The 16,689-nt window shown below is 43.0% G+C and overlaps 4 protein-coding genes across 4 annotated transcripts; 2 read left to right on the top strand and 2 right to left on the bottom strand.

The window, feature by feature from the left end:
* Positions 1 to 2,346: 2,346 nt before the first annotated feature.
* Positions 2,347 to 4,216, top strand: LOC114864885 (uncharacterized). Its single transcript, XM_055512497.1, has 6 exons — positions 2,347 to 2,617; positions 2,733 to 3,050; positions 3,121 to 3,474; positions 3,563 to 3,694; positions 3,768 to 3,796; positions 3,872 to 4,216. The coding sequence occupies exons 1-6, from the start codon at positions 2,575 to 2,577 to the stop codon at positions 3,986 to 3,988; spliced, it is 993 nt and encodes a 330-aa protein (XP_055368472.1). The 5' UTR covers positions 2,347 to 2,574; the 3' UTR covers positions 3,989 to 4,216.
* Positions 4,217 to 5,522: 1,306 nt separating this feature from the next.
* On the bottom strand, positions 5,523 to 7,170 carry LOC114864884 (uncharacterized). Its single transcript, XM_029165884.2, has 6 exons — positions 7,098 to 7,170; positions 6,624 to 6,968; positions 6,222 to 6,548; positions 6,030 to 6,143; positions 5,854 to 5,909; positions 5,523 to 5,772 (listed from the first exon to the last, which is right to left on the bottom strand). Exons 1-6 carry the CDS (start codon positions 7,135 to 7,137, stop codon positions 5,638 to 5,640), a joined length of 1,017 nt encoding a protein of 338 aa, XP_029021717.1. The 5' UTR covers positions 7,138 to 7,170; the 3' UTR covers positions 5,523 to 5,637.
* Positions 7,171 to 8,965: 1,795 nt separating this feature from the next.
* LOC114864883 (uncharacterized) lies at positions 8,966 to 11,246 on the bottom strand. Its single transcript, XM_029165883.3, has 6 exons — positions 11,166 to 11,246; positions 10,735 to 11,079; positions 10,321 to 10,653; positions 10,137 to 10,253; positions 9,794 to 9,858; positions 8,966 to 9,483 (listed from the first exon to the last, which is right to left on the bottom strand). The coding sequence occupies exons 1-6, from the start codon at positions 11,206 to 11,208 to the stop codon at positions 9,307 to 9,309; spliced, it is 1,080 nt and encodes a 359-aa protein (XP_029021716.1). The 5' UTR covers positions 11,209 to 11,246; the 3' UTR covers positions 8,966 to 9,306.
* A 671-nt stretch (positions 11,247 to 11,917) lies between these two features.
* On the top strand, positions 11,918 to 14,743 carry LOC114864888 (uncharacterized). The gene is made up of 5 exons (XM_029165890.3): positions 11,918 to 13,532; positions 13,602 to 13,955; positions 14,044 to 14,175; positions 14,274 to 14,302; positions 14,385 to 14,743. Exons 1-5 carry the CDS (start codon positions 13,331 to 13,333, stop codon positions 14,502 to 14,504), a joined length of 837 nt encoding a protein of 278 aa, XP_029021723.1. The 5' UTR covers positions 11,918 to 13,330; the 3' UTR covers positions 14,505 to 14,743.
* Positions 14,744 to 16,689: the final 1,946 nt, after the last annotated feature.

The raw sequence follows: 16,689 nt of genomic DNA, 5'->3' as shown, positions 1-16,689 counted from the left end.
ACGCCTACTGGCTAAAGAAGCTCACTGCAATCCATGAGCGCCTGGCAGCACAAATGAACCAGCTGCTAAGGGATGGGACTCACCCTGAATGGCTAACCGAAGGGCGAACGATCCTGATAATGAAGGATCCCTCAAAGGGCACAGTCCAATCCAACTACCGGCCAATAACCTGTCTCTCCACAACATGGAAGCTCATGTCAGGCATCATCGCAGCTAAGATAAGTGGGCACATGAGTCAATACATGAGCGAAGCACAGAAGGGCATTGGTAAGGATACCAGAGGAGCCAAACACCAACTCCTGGTAGACAGAACAGTCGCCCAAGACTGCAGAATGCGACACACCAACCTGTGCACAGCCTGGATCGACTACAAGAAAGCCTATGACTCAATGTCACACACATGGATCACTGAATGCTTGGAGCTGTACAACATCAACAGAACTCTAAGGGCCTTCATTGCAAACTCGATGAGGTTGTGGAGAACCACCCTTGAAGCCAATGGGAAGCCACTTGCCCAAGTATCCATCAAATGTGGCATATACCAAGGAGATGCACTGTCCCCACTGCTGTTCTGCATAGGTCTGAACCCCCTCAGCCAAATAATAAACAAGACTGGCTATGGATACCGACTCCGGAACGGGGCCACCATAAGTCACCTCCTCTACATGGATGACATCAAGCTGTACGCCAAGAGTGAGCGAGACATCGACTCGCTGATCCACACCACCAGGATCTACAGCTCAGACATCGGGATGTCATTCGGACTAGAGAAATGTGGGAGGATGGTGACAAAGAGAGGCAAGGTAATCCACACAGAAGGGGTCTCACTCCCAGAAGGAACAATAGCAGACATTCAGGACAATTACAAGTACCTTGGAATACCACAGGCAAACGGCAACCTTGAACAGGCAACAAGGAATGCGGCAACAGCCAAATACCTCCAACGAGTAAGGCAAGTCCTAAGAAGCCAGCTCAATGGCAAGAACAAATCCCGGGCAATAAACAGCTACGCTCTGCCAGTGATCAGATACCCTGCAGGAATAATAAGGTGGCCAAAGGAAGAGATACAGACCACAGATGTTAAGACACGAAAGCTCCTCACCATGCATGGAGGGTTCCACCCCAAATCCAGCACCCTGAGACTGTACGCTAGCCGCAAGGAAGGAGGCCGAGGACTAGTGAGCGTGAGAGCCACTATCCAGGATGAAACATCCAAGATCCATAAGTACATCAAGGATAAGGCCCCGACAGATGACGTGCTGAGTGAATGTCTCAGGCAGTGGAGAACAGAGGATGAGATGCTGGAAGAGGGACCATCATGGGAGGACAAGCCCTTGCACGGGATGTACCACCGGAACATAACTGAAGTGGCTGATCTCAACAAATCCTACCAATGGCTTGAAAGGGCTGGGCTGAAGGACAGCACAGAGGCACTCATCCTGGCTGCACAGGAGCAGGCCCTGAGCACCAGAGCCATAGAGGCCCAGATCTACCACACCAGACAAGACCCAAGGTGTAGACTGTGCAAAGAGGCCCCAGAGACGGTCCAGCACATAACTGCAGGGTGTAAGATGCTGGCAGGCAAAGCATACATGGAACGCCATAACCAAGTGGCTGGCATAGTATACAGGAACATCTGCGCGGAGTATGGACTGGAAACCCCAAGGTCAAAGTGGGAAACACCTCCCAAGGTGGTAGAGAACGAGCGAGCCAAGATCCTGTGGGACTTCCAGATCCAGACTGACAGAATGGTAATGGCAAACCAACCAGACATTGTGGTGGTGGATAAAGAGCAGAGGAAAGCCGTAGTGGTGGATGTGGCAATACCAAGCAATGGCAACATCAGGAAAAAGGAACATGAGAAACTAGAGAAATACCAAGGGCTCAGAGAAGAACTGGAGAAGGCTTGGAAGGTGAAGGCCACAGTGGTGCCTGTGGTGATCGGAGCACTAGGGGCTGTGACCCCCAAACTGGAGGAGTGGCTACGACAGATCCCTGGAAAAACATCCGAAATCTCAGTCCAGAAAAGTGCAGTCCTAGGAACAGCAAAGATACTGCGCAGAACCCTCAAGCTCCCTGGCCTCTGGTAGAGGACCCGAGCTTGGAAAGTGGATGAGACCACCCGCGGAGGGTGAGAATAGAGTGTGTATATATATATATATATATATTCCTGGCCTCTGGTAGAGGAGAGTATATACATACATATATAAACAAATGTGTGTGTGTGTGTGTGTGTGTGTGTGTGTGTGTGTGTGTGTGTGTGTGTGTGTGTGTGTGTGTGTGTGTGTGTGTGTGTGTGTGTGTGTGTGTATATATACTAATGTAATTTACTGGTTAAGAGTTAAAAAATATCTTTTTTTATTTACCCTGTCGTTACAGAATTAACATACATCGGGAAACCACTGTCTGCTACTGTATGGTTTTTACTGTAGCTTAAAGGTGGGTGGATTTCCGCTGGTGTGGTGAGAGGAGGCTAATCAAGTCTCTGTGAAACAGGTCCCTCCCATTTTATATGATCACATTGAAGTGAATCGGCTCAAAGTTCTGACATCAACTGCAATCTGAACCCTCAGAATGATGATCGTAGTCTGTTTAGTGCTGATGCTCCCAGTTGGACGTGAGTATTGAGAACGGTCACATTTTACACCAGTCGATGTATTTTAGCAGTTTAATCAGTCGGTCGTTCAAATATATATAAGTTAATGATCTGTTTTGTTTGTCCTGATGCACAGACAACCAGGAATTAGTGACAGCGGTCGTTGGAGTTGGAGAGGATGTGACTCTCACATGTACCTACGACATCACTAAGAACATCGAAACCTATTTTTGGATAAAGCTCTTTGGAAACATGCCGGTCGTCTTGGGCAAAGCAAACAGCTTTGACTATTCTGAGGATGGGGATGTGTCTCGCATCACAACCAAACAGGAGCCTGGAAGGTTTTCACTGATTATTCCAAAGACCGAAATGAGTGACACTGGATTTTATTACTGCTTAAAATCACATAATTACAAAATCACATTTATTAATGGAACATTTCTAAGAATTAAAGGTAAAGTAATACCTTATTTCTTGTCGTTACATGTTACATGTTTTTTACTAAGCATGTGTTTCATTTTTAGGGCCAGGTCCACATGTCGCTGTGATCATTCAGGATCCAGTTGATCCAGCTCACATTGGAGACTCAGTGACTCTCCAGTGTTCTGTCCTCTTTGACAAACAGAAGGAAGCGTGTGTGGAGGATCCCAGTGTTTACTGGTTCAGGGTCGGATTAGATGAGGCAGATTCCAGTCTGGTTTACGCTCATGGAAACAGCAGAGATCAGTGTGAGCGGAGTCCTGATGCTGCTTCACCTCAGAAATGTGTCTACAGCTTCTCTAGGAACGTGACCCGGTCTGACGCTGGGACTTATCACTGCGCTGTGGCCACGTGTGGACAGATACTCTTTGGAAATGGAACAAAGCTGGACATAGACGGTAACTGTCCCACACTCATCCTCCTGCTGGTCTGAAGTAGAGGATAAGTGTTTGTCTAACTTCATTTCATGTACATTTCATGCTTCAGTCGTCAGCAGCTGTGACTCACACAGAGACAACACGGTTGTGTTTCTGCTGTGTGTCACTTTGGCTTCAAGTCTCATTGTCATAATCAGCCTCGTTTGTGCCGTCATCAATACCTCTACACATTGTTGCAAAGGTAAGAAACGTTGCTCATGAACAAAGTGATATCTTTATTTAACTTAACTTTTCATATATTTATTTTAATACAGAAACAAGTTGTAATGAGCGTAGTCATGAGGTAAGGAAAGGAACATATGTAACACAGTAATCAGGCATTTTCATATACTGAAATCCGCTGTCTTCACCTTCTCAGAGAAATGAGGACACGTTGGTTTATTCTACAGTCAGGACAACAGGAGGCAACAGAAGGAAAGCAGCCGTGACAGAAGAGACAGTTTATACAGACGTCAGGGCTTTTGTCATTAATTGAACTTCAGTGTTTGATTCACTAATAGATTTTATGCAATGGTTGTGAAATCCAGCACATACTGTTCAATTTATTGAACCAATGTTTAATATGCATTTTGTAATTAAATGTATGGATAATAGATTTGACCACTGTTAGTTCCTTTAAGAATAAAAGCAGATTAATTAGTGGTGATTTTGTGTTTTCTATCATTTTCTTTTTGATTTCTGATTGGAAAACGTGTCATTTTGTTTCCTTTCTTAATAAACATCCACATTTATTACAATCTATTTCTATATATCTCTATAGGTACTGTAAATATAAGTTCACTATATCTAATATTTATACCATATATAATCAATCAATAAAGTATATTTTGGTTACATTATATTGTAAGTATAATTAACAGGAAACTTTTCATGTCACCACATTTCAAAAGCGAAGATCCAAGTTGTTTTATAAATGTTTCACAATGTTATTTATTTTTAAATATTTCTCAAACAGTATGTAGTAGAGTGGTTGGCAGCGTTGTGTCTGTGTTGTCACGTGTAAAACGTTCTTGTCATGATCCCTGGACTGGTTCTACCAGTTCTTCTGTGTCTCCCACCACAGTGTGCCTCTACTCTGGACTTCGTCCACTCCCTGTCTCTGCATCCATGAGAGTAATCTGCAGTTAGGTCAGTTTCACACACCTGGACCTTCCCCTCTGCTTCCCTACATAAACTCATCAAGCCTACCAGTCTGTGCTGGGTCATTACTGTCATCGACACATTGTCCCTGTTTATGTCGGTCAGAACATGGTTCTCATGAAAAAGGCCACTGCCTTGGACTTCACATGGACTTACAGTGTTTTATCAGAGGAGGCAACAGAGGGGACCATCTGTTATGGTTTGGTTCTGTATGTCCACTCATGCCTTTGTCACGTTTAGCTACGTTTGTGCTAACGTTAGCCACGCATTGCTCCGCATTTAAGCCATGCATTGGTGCCTCTGGTTAGCTCCTGATCAGCAGTAGGCCATGCTCTGCCTTTGCTCAGCCATGCTGCACAGCTCTGCATAGTTTAGTGGCCTTTTTCTGGTTTGACTTTTTGGCCGTCTGGTACTTTTCTGTTGTATCCAACAGCAGTGTTTTTAGTTAAACGTACTGTTTATTAAAGGAACTGACTCTTCGTGGCTCTGACTCGACCCCGTGCACCCTCAAGAACTCGACCTGTCATTTTGTATGGCGGCTCCTGACACTTCTACATAATGTAGAGCTTCTGCCTCCACAGACGAGGCTGACGACTTCCCAGCAAAGTAGTGAGATAAGTGACGATAATAACGATTTCATGTAACACTGTATAACGTAATGCAGTTTGTGGTGGAGACGTGAAGAACGCCCACTGTCACATACTGGTGTAAGACAGTGTTACAGTGTTACAGTGTAGGTGGTGGTTTAATAATACTGAAAGCTATAGTACAATACGTGTCAGTCATGTAACTGTCAGAAAGGAGCAGCACATGCATTTCTACTGTGAAGATGTTATATAAAAACAAAGCAAAGCCAAACATTTTCAAGTAAAGATTTCTCAATTTTAATTTCCGTATGGTTTCATAAAGAACTGTCGCCTGTATCTGTAAAGGAAGCAGCACATTCAGCGGTTGGTCAGTCACGTGATCTTTGAATAGAGTCGATCATCGCTGGTTTGGATCCTCTGCTCTAACCACAGAGTAGAAACCCTCCTGTGGCAGCGCGTTCATCGTCCCCTTCTTCATTCTCCTGCTTGAGAAGTCCAGAGCTGCGTAGTTCAGGACTGGGGCTTCACCAACCTGAAGTTTAGTTTCTATTAAACCTTTGCAGGCTGAAAACTGAACATACACAGACAACATGCTGCTGTTTACAGTATTTACCAGATCATTTGACTGATCCACCATTGGTGTCTTATGATGGGAATGACTCCTTGTTCCTGGAAAAACAAGTAAAAGCCACAGTGAAACATTAAAGGATGTACAGACACCATTCACCTTTAGCTGTTAGGCCGCGCTGAGCCTTTACTGGTAAATATCACCTGGCTGCAAAGACCCACCTTTACAGACACACGCCTTCGTCTGAGCTATGTAACATATGAGGATGGTGATGACTGCCCCACAGCAGGCTAACAGTCCCCCGAGAGCAGCCACCAGTGGACTCGATGCTGTTCCTGAGAGACAACTAATCACTAAACCAGAGTAGACACTAGTAAACTAGGACATAAGTAAGATATCATTTTAACACTTACTTGTCTCCACATTTGTTCCTTCACCAAACAGGATCCGTCCACATGTGACCACAGCACAGTAGTAGGTCCCAGCATCAGAGGAGTCCTGGATGGTTCTGGACAGACTGTAGACGCAGCCCGTCTCCTCTTCATCAGTCCTGTGTCTGTGAATGACTCCTGGACTGAACCCACTGGGTCCTGCTCTGAACCAGTACACGCTGTGCTCACTGGGACACTGGACGTTGTTGTTGGAGACGAGTGAACAGTTCATAGTCACAGAGTCCCCCGGCCGGACCCACTCTGTCTCAGGATGTTGCCTCACATAGACTGGTTTTAGCTGATTTCCATCTGTGTGATGGTTCAAATACAATAAAATCTTAACTTATGAGTCAGAAAAAAAAATGTTAGTAAAGGATATTTTACCGTTCACAGACAAGAATGTGCCGTTGATGAATGTTTGTCCATATGTTGCTCTGCTTTGACAAAAATAAACGGCTTCATCTTCTTTGGTGACGTTTGTGATGGTGAAAAAATGCAGATCCTCATCTGTTCTGGCCGAGAAACGTGAACCTTTAAACTCTTTAAGAACATTTGCTTTACCAAAAACTACTTCTGCTACAATCTCGGGCAAATGTCCAAGAGTTTCCTTGTTCCAGTGCAATATTTTACTTTCTTTGTCAGAGAATCGACACTGAAGAGTAACACTGTGACCAGGTTCAGCCACAGTCACAGACATCTGCTGAGAATCCTCCACAGCCTGAATGAACGCTAGAGAAAAGAGAAAAGGATGAGGTTCAACATGATTAAACAAAGTCAGCAAGACAATTCAAAAAAATGAATTTAGGCTTGTATGTGATTATTATGGCAAAGTTCACTTTATGGAAGAATAGCACCTACACAGAGTAAAAAGAGTCAAAGCAGCCAATGTTCCGATCATCGTGGTGCAGCAGCCTTGTCTTGCTCTACTGATGTTTTCCACTCAAATGAAGGTTTGGTCACATGTTGACCAACAGTGACGGCGTAGAGACGTCTGTGATTGGCTGAAGGATGTCTGCTCTGCCCCTGCCTATACAGTAGAAAGGCGTGATCCATTTTCAATCAGATGTGTTTTAATTCCTGGGGAAAAAAAACCTTTTGCCTAAAGCCTTTGAGGACTTTTCTTGTATCCTGGGACATGACAGAATGTACGTGGGGTTCATGATCCTCCTCTTTGTGGCTTTGGGTCCTTTAACTATATCAGGAAGTTCTGCAAAGGAAAATCTTAAGTGAAGTAAAGTGAGTGTTTCTGAAAAATGGAGGCTAAAGTTCAGCCAATGCTAACATGAGTACAAGTTGGTTTAAAACCATGTGGCGAGGCAGTTTAAGACATGACAAATATGGACTAAACCACAAATGTGAGATGTGAAAAACCCACAAGTAACTACTGCATTTCACAGAACGTCTAAAAATAAGTGTTGCATTGTATCTGGTTGTTTTGTATAAGTAGCTACAGCAGCAGCTACTGACAGACGAGCTTCCACCTCTCAGCAGGACGCAGTGGTAAGAAACGGGTAAATTTATTTCAGTTTAGTTTTGCTCAATATAGATTTTATAAGTGAGGTATAATATTCATATCAGCTTATGCACGTCTTGAATATTTATATGACTTAAATGCACAAGCCCAGTGTCCTGGAATGAAGAAGGGGTCGTTCGTCTTCATGTCTTGGGCTGAAAGTCTCTTCACAGTTTGTGTTTCTTTGTTAAAGTTTAAGTGTTCAATATAATAATCTTGTTTTTAATTTGCTTATTTTGACATAAAACATGTTGGTCTCATGAACACTGATAAAAGTCTAAGCTTTTTAGTTGCATGAAGCATTTTAGATGCTGCTTCCTGTTTAACTATATTATGTCGTCTGAGTTCTCTGTCCACTGTTGCACTGCACACTGACTCTTTATATTAATCACATTGTTACTTAACTGTCATTCTATTGAGAGTATTTGTTCAATAGTTGTTTAGTCTGTGTTGCCCCTCAGAGGTGAAGTGACCACAACCACCTCCTCCACTGTGTGAGCTGTGCTCCTCCTGTTGTGGTGACTCATACAGAGAAGGAGGGACATCACTGATGTGAAGATCTCCCCTCTGTGATGAAGCTAAAATGGTGGTTGTGGCAGGAAGACAAGTGGCTCAATCACACCTACAATGATTCGCATGACATGAGTCCACAGCCATTTATAGGTGGAGTCACGTGTGTGTGTGTGTGTGTGTGTGTGTGTGTGTGTGTGTGTGTGTGTGTGTGTGTGTGTGTGTGTGTGTGTGTGTGTGTGTGTGTGTGTGTGTGTGTGTGTGTGTGTGTGTGTGTGTGTGTGTGAGGTACCTTTAAAAATATATAAAAATGTGTCAGCACAGGTTATGTTGATGCTGGGCCTTCCTGCTGCTGTCTAGACTGACTTGATAATGAGGGAAACTTTGCTTTTTAAACTGTACTTGAAAAAGTTGCTTGGCAAAGATCCAGTGTGTGTTGTATGTCGTGACCTTCACTGTGAAGAACATCAGCACATTAGTTGATTTGGTTTAAATGGGATCACTCACTGTACATAGTTTATATTTGTTCTGTTTCCTAATACAGTAGATAAAGGAAGTACAAAGAATTTACAGGTGGAGTCACATTGTGTGTGTGTGTGTGGGGGGGGGCGGGGGGTATGTTGATGTACTGATTTCCTGCTGCTGACTAGACTGACTTGATAATGAGAGAAAGCTCTTTGCTTTATAAACTGAAAGTCTTTAAGTCTCTCTGACAGGGATACATATTTTATATTGGTACAAATAAGAGACAAAGGGGTTCAGTATATTTGGTTTTAAATCTTTTTAGACCTTTAATGACAATTCATAATACTTTACACAGAAGAAACAGAAAATGTAATTTGTTTTCCCTGATGTCAGACTCTTACATGTACACTATGAATTTACAGTATATGATCATAGTTTATTATTAAATGATGACTCTATTCTTCTATCTGAAGGTTTAAAGGAGACAAATGTGTCTACTTGGTTGTCTGTTCAATATGTAGGTTTTATAGAACCACCCTATGCTGACTGTGTCTACAGCAGACAGTGCGTCTACATGCTTCAGAACAGGTTCTGTGGTTCATACGCAGGCTGGTGCTGCATGCGCTGATCCACTTGTCTGTATTCTACAGAGGAGTACAAACTCTGCTGTGACAGCGGTTCCTTCACCTTCATCCTTTGTGCTGTCTTTGTAGAGAAACTCAGGGCTGCATAGTTCACTGCCTCAGCTGCATCACCCTGCAATAAAAATGTGCTCATTTTAATGCTAAATAACCAACGCTCATTAAGACTAATCAAATAATAAGGTAAATATCTGCTATGGGATCATTTCCTAGAACTGTAATGTCCAACGCTAATTGAACGCTGCAGTAGCAGTAGGTTCCCAGCAACAACATGAAGCTGGTTGAGGTCCACATACGCTCTGACTCCAGACAGACATGAAGCTGCTGCACTCGCTGGGTCCCAGCTTAAAGTCAAACAACTGACCGCTGGATGGTTCGGTGATCCTTTGTTAGTTATACACATTTTAGATCAAAAACATATTTACCAAATCCCTTGATCCATGTGAAGTTGACCCGTTGTGTCCATTCTGAGTGGAGGCACTTCTTTCTCCTGCTAATACACAACAATTGAATTGAAACTTACTGTAGGATCAGGCCTTTTACTGCCTCCTGTTGATCTGTGAGACTGAATTGTGGTGTGTTCACAGTGCATTTACAGAACAATACAGTCAACCTCTTTACAACTGCATCATCTTATTTTGATATCAGTTCTGTGTAGTAAACTGCATTTACAGCCTTGACTATTCTTTAAAAAATCTCCACAGGTGTAACATCTATATTGTATATACACATAAAGATGATAATAACTGAACGATCTACGTACTGTACCTTTACAGTGATCACAACCGTGCCGGCTCCTTCCACAGACAATAAATCCTCCGATCACAGTCACGCAGAAGGCCAACAGCACCCCAAGCACAAGAACAACCGGGTCCAGTTCTGGTCCTGGCACCAGAAAAAGAATCTCAGAGCTGCTCATCGCTTTGTGTTCATTCAAACTGTAAATACGTACTTTTTTCAACGTTTGTTCCTTCACCAAACAGGATCCGTCCGCATGTGACCACAGCACAGTAGTAGGTCCCAGCATCAGAGGAGTCCTGGATCGTCTTAGACAAACTGTAGCTGCAGCTTCGTGCCTCTTGTTCATCGCTTTTGTTCCTGTGTCGGTAAAGGACGACTGGATTGAACCCCAGCGATCCGGCTCTGAACCAGTACACGCTCTGCTCGTCCAGACACTGGACCTCATCTTTGTTGTTGGACAGTAGTGAACACTGCAGCATCGCTGAATCACCCGGCCCAGTTTTCAGACTTTGCTTCACATAGACCTGTTCCTGCTGATTGTGCTCTGCAGGATTCATTTAAATACAAAGTTATCGCTGAGTAATCCCAGTAAAATAAGAGATCAACAGAAGTACGAGCACGTTACCTCTCACGGCCAGGAAGGTGCCGTTGGCCACAGTCTGAGCGTACGCTGTCCCGGTCTGACAGAAGTAAACGGCCTCGTCCTCTTTGCTCACATTTCTGATGGTTAAAACATTTTGGTTTTCCCCGTTTACGCTTGTGAAACGCGACTCTTTGAACGGCTCAGTCACTGTGATGGTGCCGAGTATCCCTGCACACACTTTTTGGGGCATGAATCCCAGAGGCTGCTTAAACCAGTGGAAGAAGGACCCGTCCCTGTCAGACACTGGACATATTAGAGTAACGTAGTCACCAGCGTCAGTCACAGTCACAGGGAGCTGGTGGAGAACCTCTGCAGTCTGAATCAAAGCTGAGGGAAAGAGATGAAACCAGTGTTAGAACGGGTCAAGTTTCCCACACAGTCTAGTCACACATCTAGTTCACGCAGTCACTCACTTGCTGAGCTGAGGAGAATCAAAGCAGCCAGTTTTCCGATCATCGTGGTGCAGCCCTCGTGTTGCGCCGCTGATGTCTTCGCGCCACAAATGGAAGGTTTAGTCACAAAGGGATGGAGGTTATCAAGGTGGGACCCGGCCTGTGATTGGCTGAGGCTGTGAGCACACGATCTGTCAGCGGAATCAGGACGGACGCCGTTCAGCGTTTGTTTTCTGTTTGGAGGAGATACAAGTACTAGAATACAGCACGTGACTTGTCCCAAAACACAAACCCAGAATGGAACATGTAAAAAATGACCTTCCCTTCCACCAAACATAAAATATAAAACATTAGCAGTAATATATCCACTGTTTATGATACCAGCACTATTTAAAGTCCTTGTTTGAGGTTAGAAAACATTGTCCCACAAAACCACAGCCTTATCTCAGGCATCAGTGAAGGCCTCAGTTTGAACCACAGGATGGGAGTCTGGAGTCAGGCTGAGGTCTCTGGTGACAGCTGGGCTCAATGTTAACCTGTCAGTTTGTTCTGCATCTGTTCTGCTTAATTGATGCAGCTGCGTGGCATCAAACAAACAAAAAAGATTATTAGAGACTTTCATGATCTTATCTATGCTGTTCAAAAGAGATCAAAGCATATTAGTAGTAAGAAGGTAAACGTATGTGGTAAAGGTATGTGGACAGTAAATTGTTGTCCAAAGAGCTGAGGAACTTTACTTCATGTATTGAATCATCTGTCCTGAAACAAACAAACAAGATGAGCTGAGGAACTTTACTATATGTATTGAATCATCTGTCCTGAAACAAACAAACAGCTTTCCTTTGTCTTTGTAGTTTCACAGAACGTTCTGCACGTCTGCTTTGACAGTAAGAAGCGAAGCCACATGCAAGAGTCGAAGGCTGCGGTGGGTCGTTCTCTGCCCTTTGACCAACACTGAAGGTGTTTACTGAGAACAGCTTCAGAACAGGATATGCAGTGATGTCAGGGGACGGGGACAAACCTGTTTATAGTGATGTCCTGGTAAACACCAGAGCTGAACCAAGTCATGGTAGGTGTCATCGTGCTTTCTCGGGTTCCAGTTGCCATGTGGGAGGAGACCAGTGTGAGGGCATCAAGCGCCACACAGCACACTGGTTTAGATGGTGGTGAAAAGTCCCCAGCGAAGGTGAAAACTGAAAATGATTTTTCTTCAACGTCTCATAAAACCTGTCGTTTCAGCTGCGGGTGACACTGTTTAGGTTGATGTTACTTAACTTCAGAGCTGGACTGGACTCACATGCTGTAAAACCAACAGGCCACTGACAGTCACCAAACAACAGAGTGAAGCCAAAAATGAATCAAAAAATACAACTGAACGCAACTTATACGATGTTCACCTGATGTAAGTGTGGACGTTGGTCCCTGCCTTGCAGCTCTGGTTTCGTTTTCTACACTCAGTGTAATTGGTTTTAAAACTTTGGGTTCTGTACTTGATGAAAAGATGGTAAATGTGCATAAACAATAATGTAAAAAACATAAAAAGTCGAACTAATAGCGTGTGTGAGATTGAAGGCTTATTTTTTACTTACTGAAATCACAGAAACAGAAAACAAACATTTTCGATAACGCCTTGAAATAGTGACTAAGGTGTTAAGCAAATGCAGCGTCATTCACTGACTGGAGTCAATGTTAAACGTTGAAAACCCTCCAAGGGGAAACAGCAGCACAGGATTCACATACTTTCTGCTACTGTATGGTTGTTACTGTAGCTTAGAAGGTGGGTGGATTTCCGCTGGTGTGGTGAGAGGAGGACAATCAGGTCTCTGTGAAACAGGTCCCTCCCATTTTATATGATCATATTTAGGTGAATCGGCTCAAAGTTCTGACATCAACTGCAATCTGAACCCTCAGAATGATGATCGTAGTCTGTTTAGTGCTGATGCTCCCAGTTGGACGTGAGTATTGAGAACGGTCACATTTTACACCAGTCGATGTATTTTAGCAGTTTAATCAGTCGGTCGTTCAAATATATATGAGTTAATGATCTGTTTTGTTTGTCCTGATGCACAGACAACCAGGAATTAGTGACAGCGGTCGTTGGAGTTGGAGAGGATGTGACTCTCACATGTACCTACGACATTACTAAGAACATCGAAACCTATTTTTGGATAAAGCTCTTTGGAAACATGCCGGTCGTCTTGGGCAAAGCAAACAGCTTTGACTATTCTGAGGATGGGGATGTGTCTCGCATCACAACCAAACAGGAGCCTGGAAGGTTTTCACTGATTATTCCAAAGACCGAAATGAGTGACACTGGATTTTATTACTGCTTAAAATCACATAATTACAAAATCACATTTATTAATGGAACATTTCTGAGAATTAAAGGTAAAGTAATACCTTATTTCTTGTCGTTACATGTTACATGTTTTTTACTAAGCACGTGTTTCATTTTAGGGTCAGGTCCACATGTCGCTGTGATCATTCAGGATCCAGTTGATCCAGCTCACGTTGGAGACTCAGTGACTCTCCAGTGTTCTGTCCTCTTTGACAAACAGAAGCAAACGTGTGTGGAGGATCCCAGTGTTTACTGGTTCAGGGTCGGATTAGATGAGGCCGATTCCAGTCTGGTTTACGCTCATGGAAACAGCAGAGATCAGTGTGAGCGGAGTCCTGTTGCTGCTTCACCTCAGAAATGTGTCTACAGCTTCTCTAGGAACGTGACCCGGTCTGACGCTGGGACTTATCACTGCGCTGTGGCCACGTGTGGAGAGGTTTTATTTGGAAATGGAACAAAGCTGGACATAGACGGTAACTGTCCCACACACATCCTCCTGCTGATCTGATGTAGAGGATAAGTGTTTGTCTAACTTCATTTCATTTACATTTCATGCTTCAGTCGTCAGCAGCTGTGACTCACACAGAGACAACACGGTTGTGTTTCTGCTGTGTGTCGCTTTGGCTACAGGTCTCATTGTTATAATCGGCCTCGTTTGTGCCGTCATCAATACCTCTACACATTGTTGCAAAGGTAAGAAACGTTGCTCATGAACAGAGTGATGTCCTCATTGTTTTTTTTTTTCATTTGATTTGTGTCATGTTGATGTGTGTTAATGTTTTTTATTACAGCAACAAGTTGTAATGAGCATAGCCATGAGGTAAACATATGTAAAGATACGAAAACAATTATCAGGCATTTTCACATGCATGTACTGAAATCTGCTGTCTTCACCTTCTCAGAGAAGAAATGAGGACACGTTGGTTTATTCTACAGTCAGGACAACAGGAGGCAACAGAAGGAAAGCAGCCGTGACAGAAGATACGGTTTATACGGACGTCAGGGCTTTTGTCATTAATTGAACTTCAGTGTTTGCTTCACTATTACATTTTAATGTAATGGTTATGAAATCCAGGACATACTGTTCATTATATTGAGCCAATGTTTAATATGCATTTTGTAATTCAATATATGGATTACATACTAGTTGTTAGCAAATGCTGGTTGATAGATTTGACTACTGTTAGTTCATAAAACAATAAAAGAATCATTTTCTTTTTGATTTCTGAATGAAAAACATTGTCATTTTGTTTTTCTTTCTTGCTTAATAAACATCCAAATTTATTACAATTTATTTCTATATATCTCTATAGGTACTGCACATACAATTTCGCTATGTACAATATTATTACCATATATAATCATGAGTATATTTTAGATTAATGTTACTATTACACATTTCAAAAGCAAAGATTCACACTGTACAAATGTTTTACACGCTTAATAATTGTTATTTATTTCCCAAATAATTTGAATTGTTGTTATAGTATCAGGGAGTACAGTGGTTGGCAGCGTTGTACTTGTGTAAGACCTTCTACAGTACATACTGTAGAGCTGCTGCCTCACAATAGACGAGGCTGACAACTTGCCAGCGAAGTAGTGAAATAAGTGACGATAAAAACGATTTCATGTGACACTGTTTAACTAAAAGCAGCTGGAGGTGAAGACGTGAAGAACGCCCACTGTCACATACTGGTGTAGGACTGTGTTACAGTGTAGGTGGTGGTTTAATAATACTGAAAGCTATAGTACAATACGTGTCAGTCATGTAACTGTCAGAAAGAAGCAGCACGTGTATTTTTACTGTGACTGAGGCCTTTCAGCTTCTATTCTTCAGGACATAGCAATCAGACTTGTTGCACCAGTTGTATTTATGTGAATAATAAATTTTCTTAAATGCTTTTTACGGCATTCTGGGACATTCCTATGATCTCTGGTTCATGTTAACATATTCCAGGTGTGTTTGAATTGCACGCGCTACTTATTTTATATTTTGCTACTTTAGCCAAGAACGTCCAAGAACGTGGTTGTGTGTCGTGGTTCAATTACTGCCTACAGTGACAGTTAACAAGAACCTCACAGAACCGCCTCCTCGGCCCAGACAAAGTGGACCGAGTGGCGCTGCAGCATAGCCGTGTATCACACACAGCAACGTGCTCCAGCGACACAGAGCTAAGCAGCTACTGCCGAGTTACAGGGTTCTGCAGTTAGACCCATTGGCCGTTAACGGGCTATTTAACCGTTAGCGCGCCACTATCTGCTAGTTTTAGCCAGACATCAACAAGTTGGATGCCGCTTCTTCTTTGTTTTTCTGTTTTTTTTTAGTTTACCGGCGGCTTGCAACCTAATTGTTGCATTACTGCCACCTATCGATATCTCTACCCCTCATATTCTTTTCCCCAACTCAGTAACATTTAAAAATTTAAACAACGCTATCATTCCACTTCCTGCTCCTCCACATTCCAGCATCCTCCTGAAACATACTGTATATCTTTGACTCCTGCTTCCTTCATACAGTACTTCTCACCATTCCTTCCCTTTCCCTTCTATACATGTCACACTCCATTATAACATGTTCCACTCCCTCCACCTCCACACAAAACTCACACAAGTGCTGTTCAGATATGTGTACCCTATTCTTAACCTACTTAAAATGACCTGTTCTCTTCTACCCCACCCACCTAGTCCTCCGCCTGTCCCCACTTTCTTTTTTATTCTATACAATTTCCGTCCTTTATCCTCTTTATCCCAGTGCCCACCTGGCACTCCTTCAAAATATTCACCGACACTATGCTTTCCCCTTCTTCTTTTGACAATTTAACTTGTTCCACAACCTTCTCCTGCTCTGTTGCCCTTTTCGCCACTCTGTCCACCAAAACAAGCTGAATGCTGTGACTTTTAACCCCTATGACGTCATACGCACTTCCGCAAAGAGGCGTGGCAATGAAGTTCCCGTGCAACAGCCTCTTAAAACAGCGCTTTCCATCAGGGGGCTGAAAATACACACTTTAGACGCTCTACAGGGATTTTTGTCGTGCAAACTTACAGACTCCTTATTGAGACATTGATGTCCAATATTATTTAGCATGAAAAGTAAAAAAGTCCCCTACAAATATTTATACTTGTTTTTCATCTTGAACTCTGAACTGAGACTGGCTTTTGTTGAAACTCCCGAAACCATTTAAAGAAAAGATGTTATATAAAAAC

Source organism: Betta splendens, chromosome 10 (assembly GCF_900634795.4).
Source record: "Betta splendens chromosome 10, fBetSpl5.4, whole genome shotgun sequence".
NCBI lineage: Eukaryota > Metazoa > Chordata > Actinopteri > Anabantiformes > Osphronemidae > Betta > Betta splendens.
Note: the sequence above shows the minus strand (reverse complement) of the source record. Positions and strands in the feature narration are given on the sequence as shown.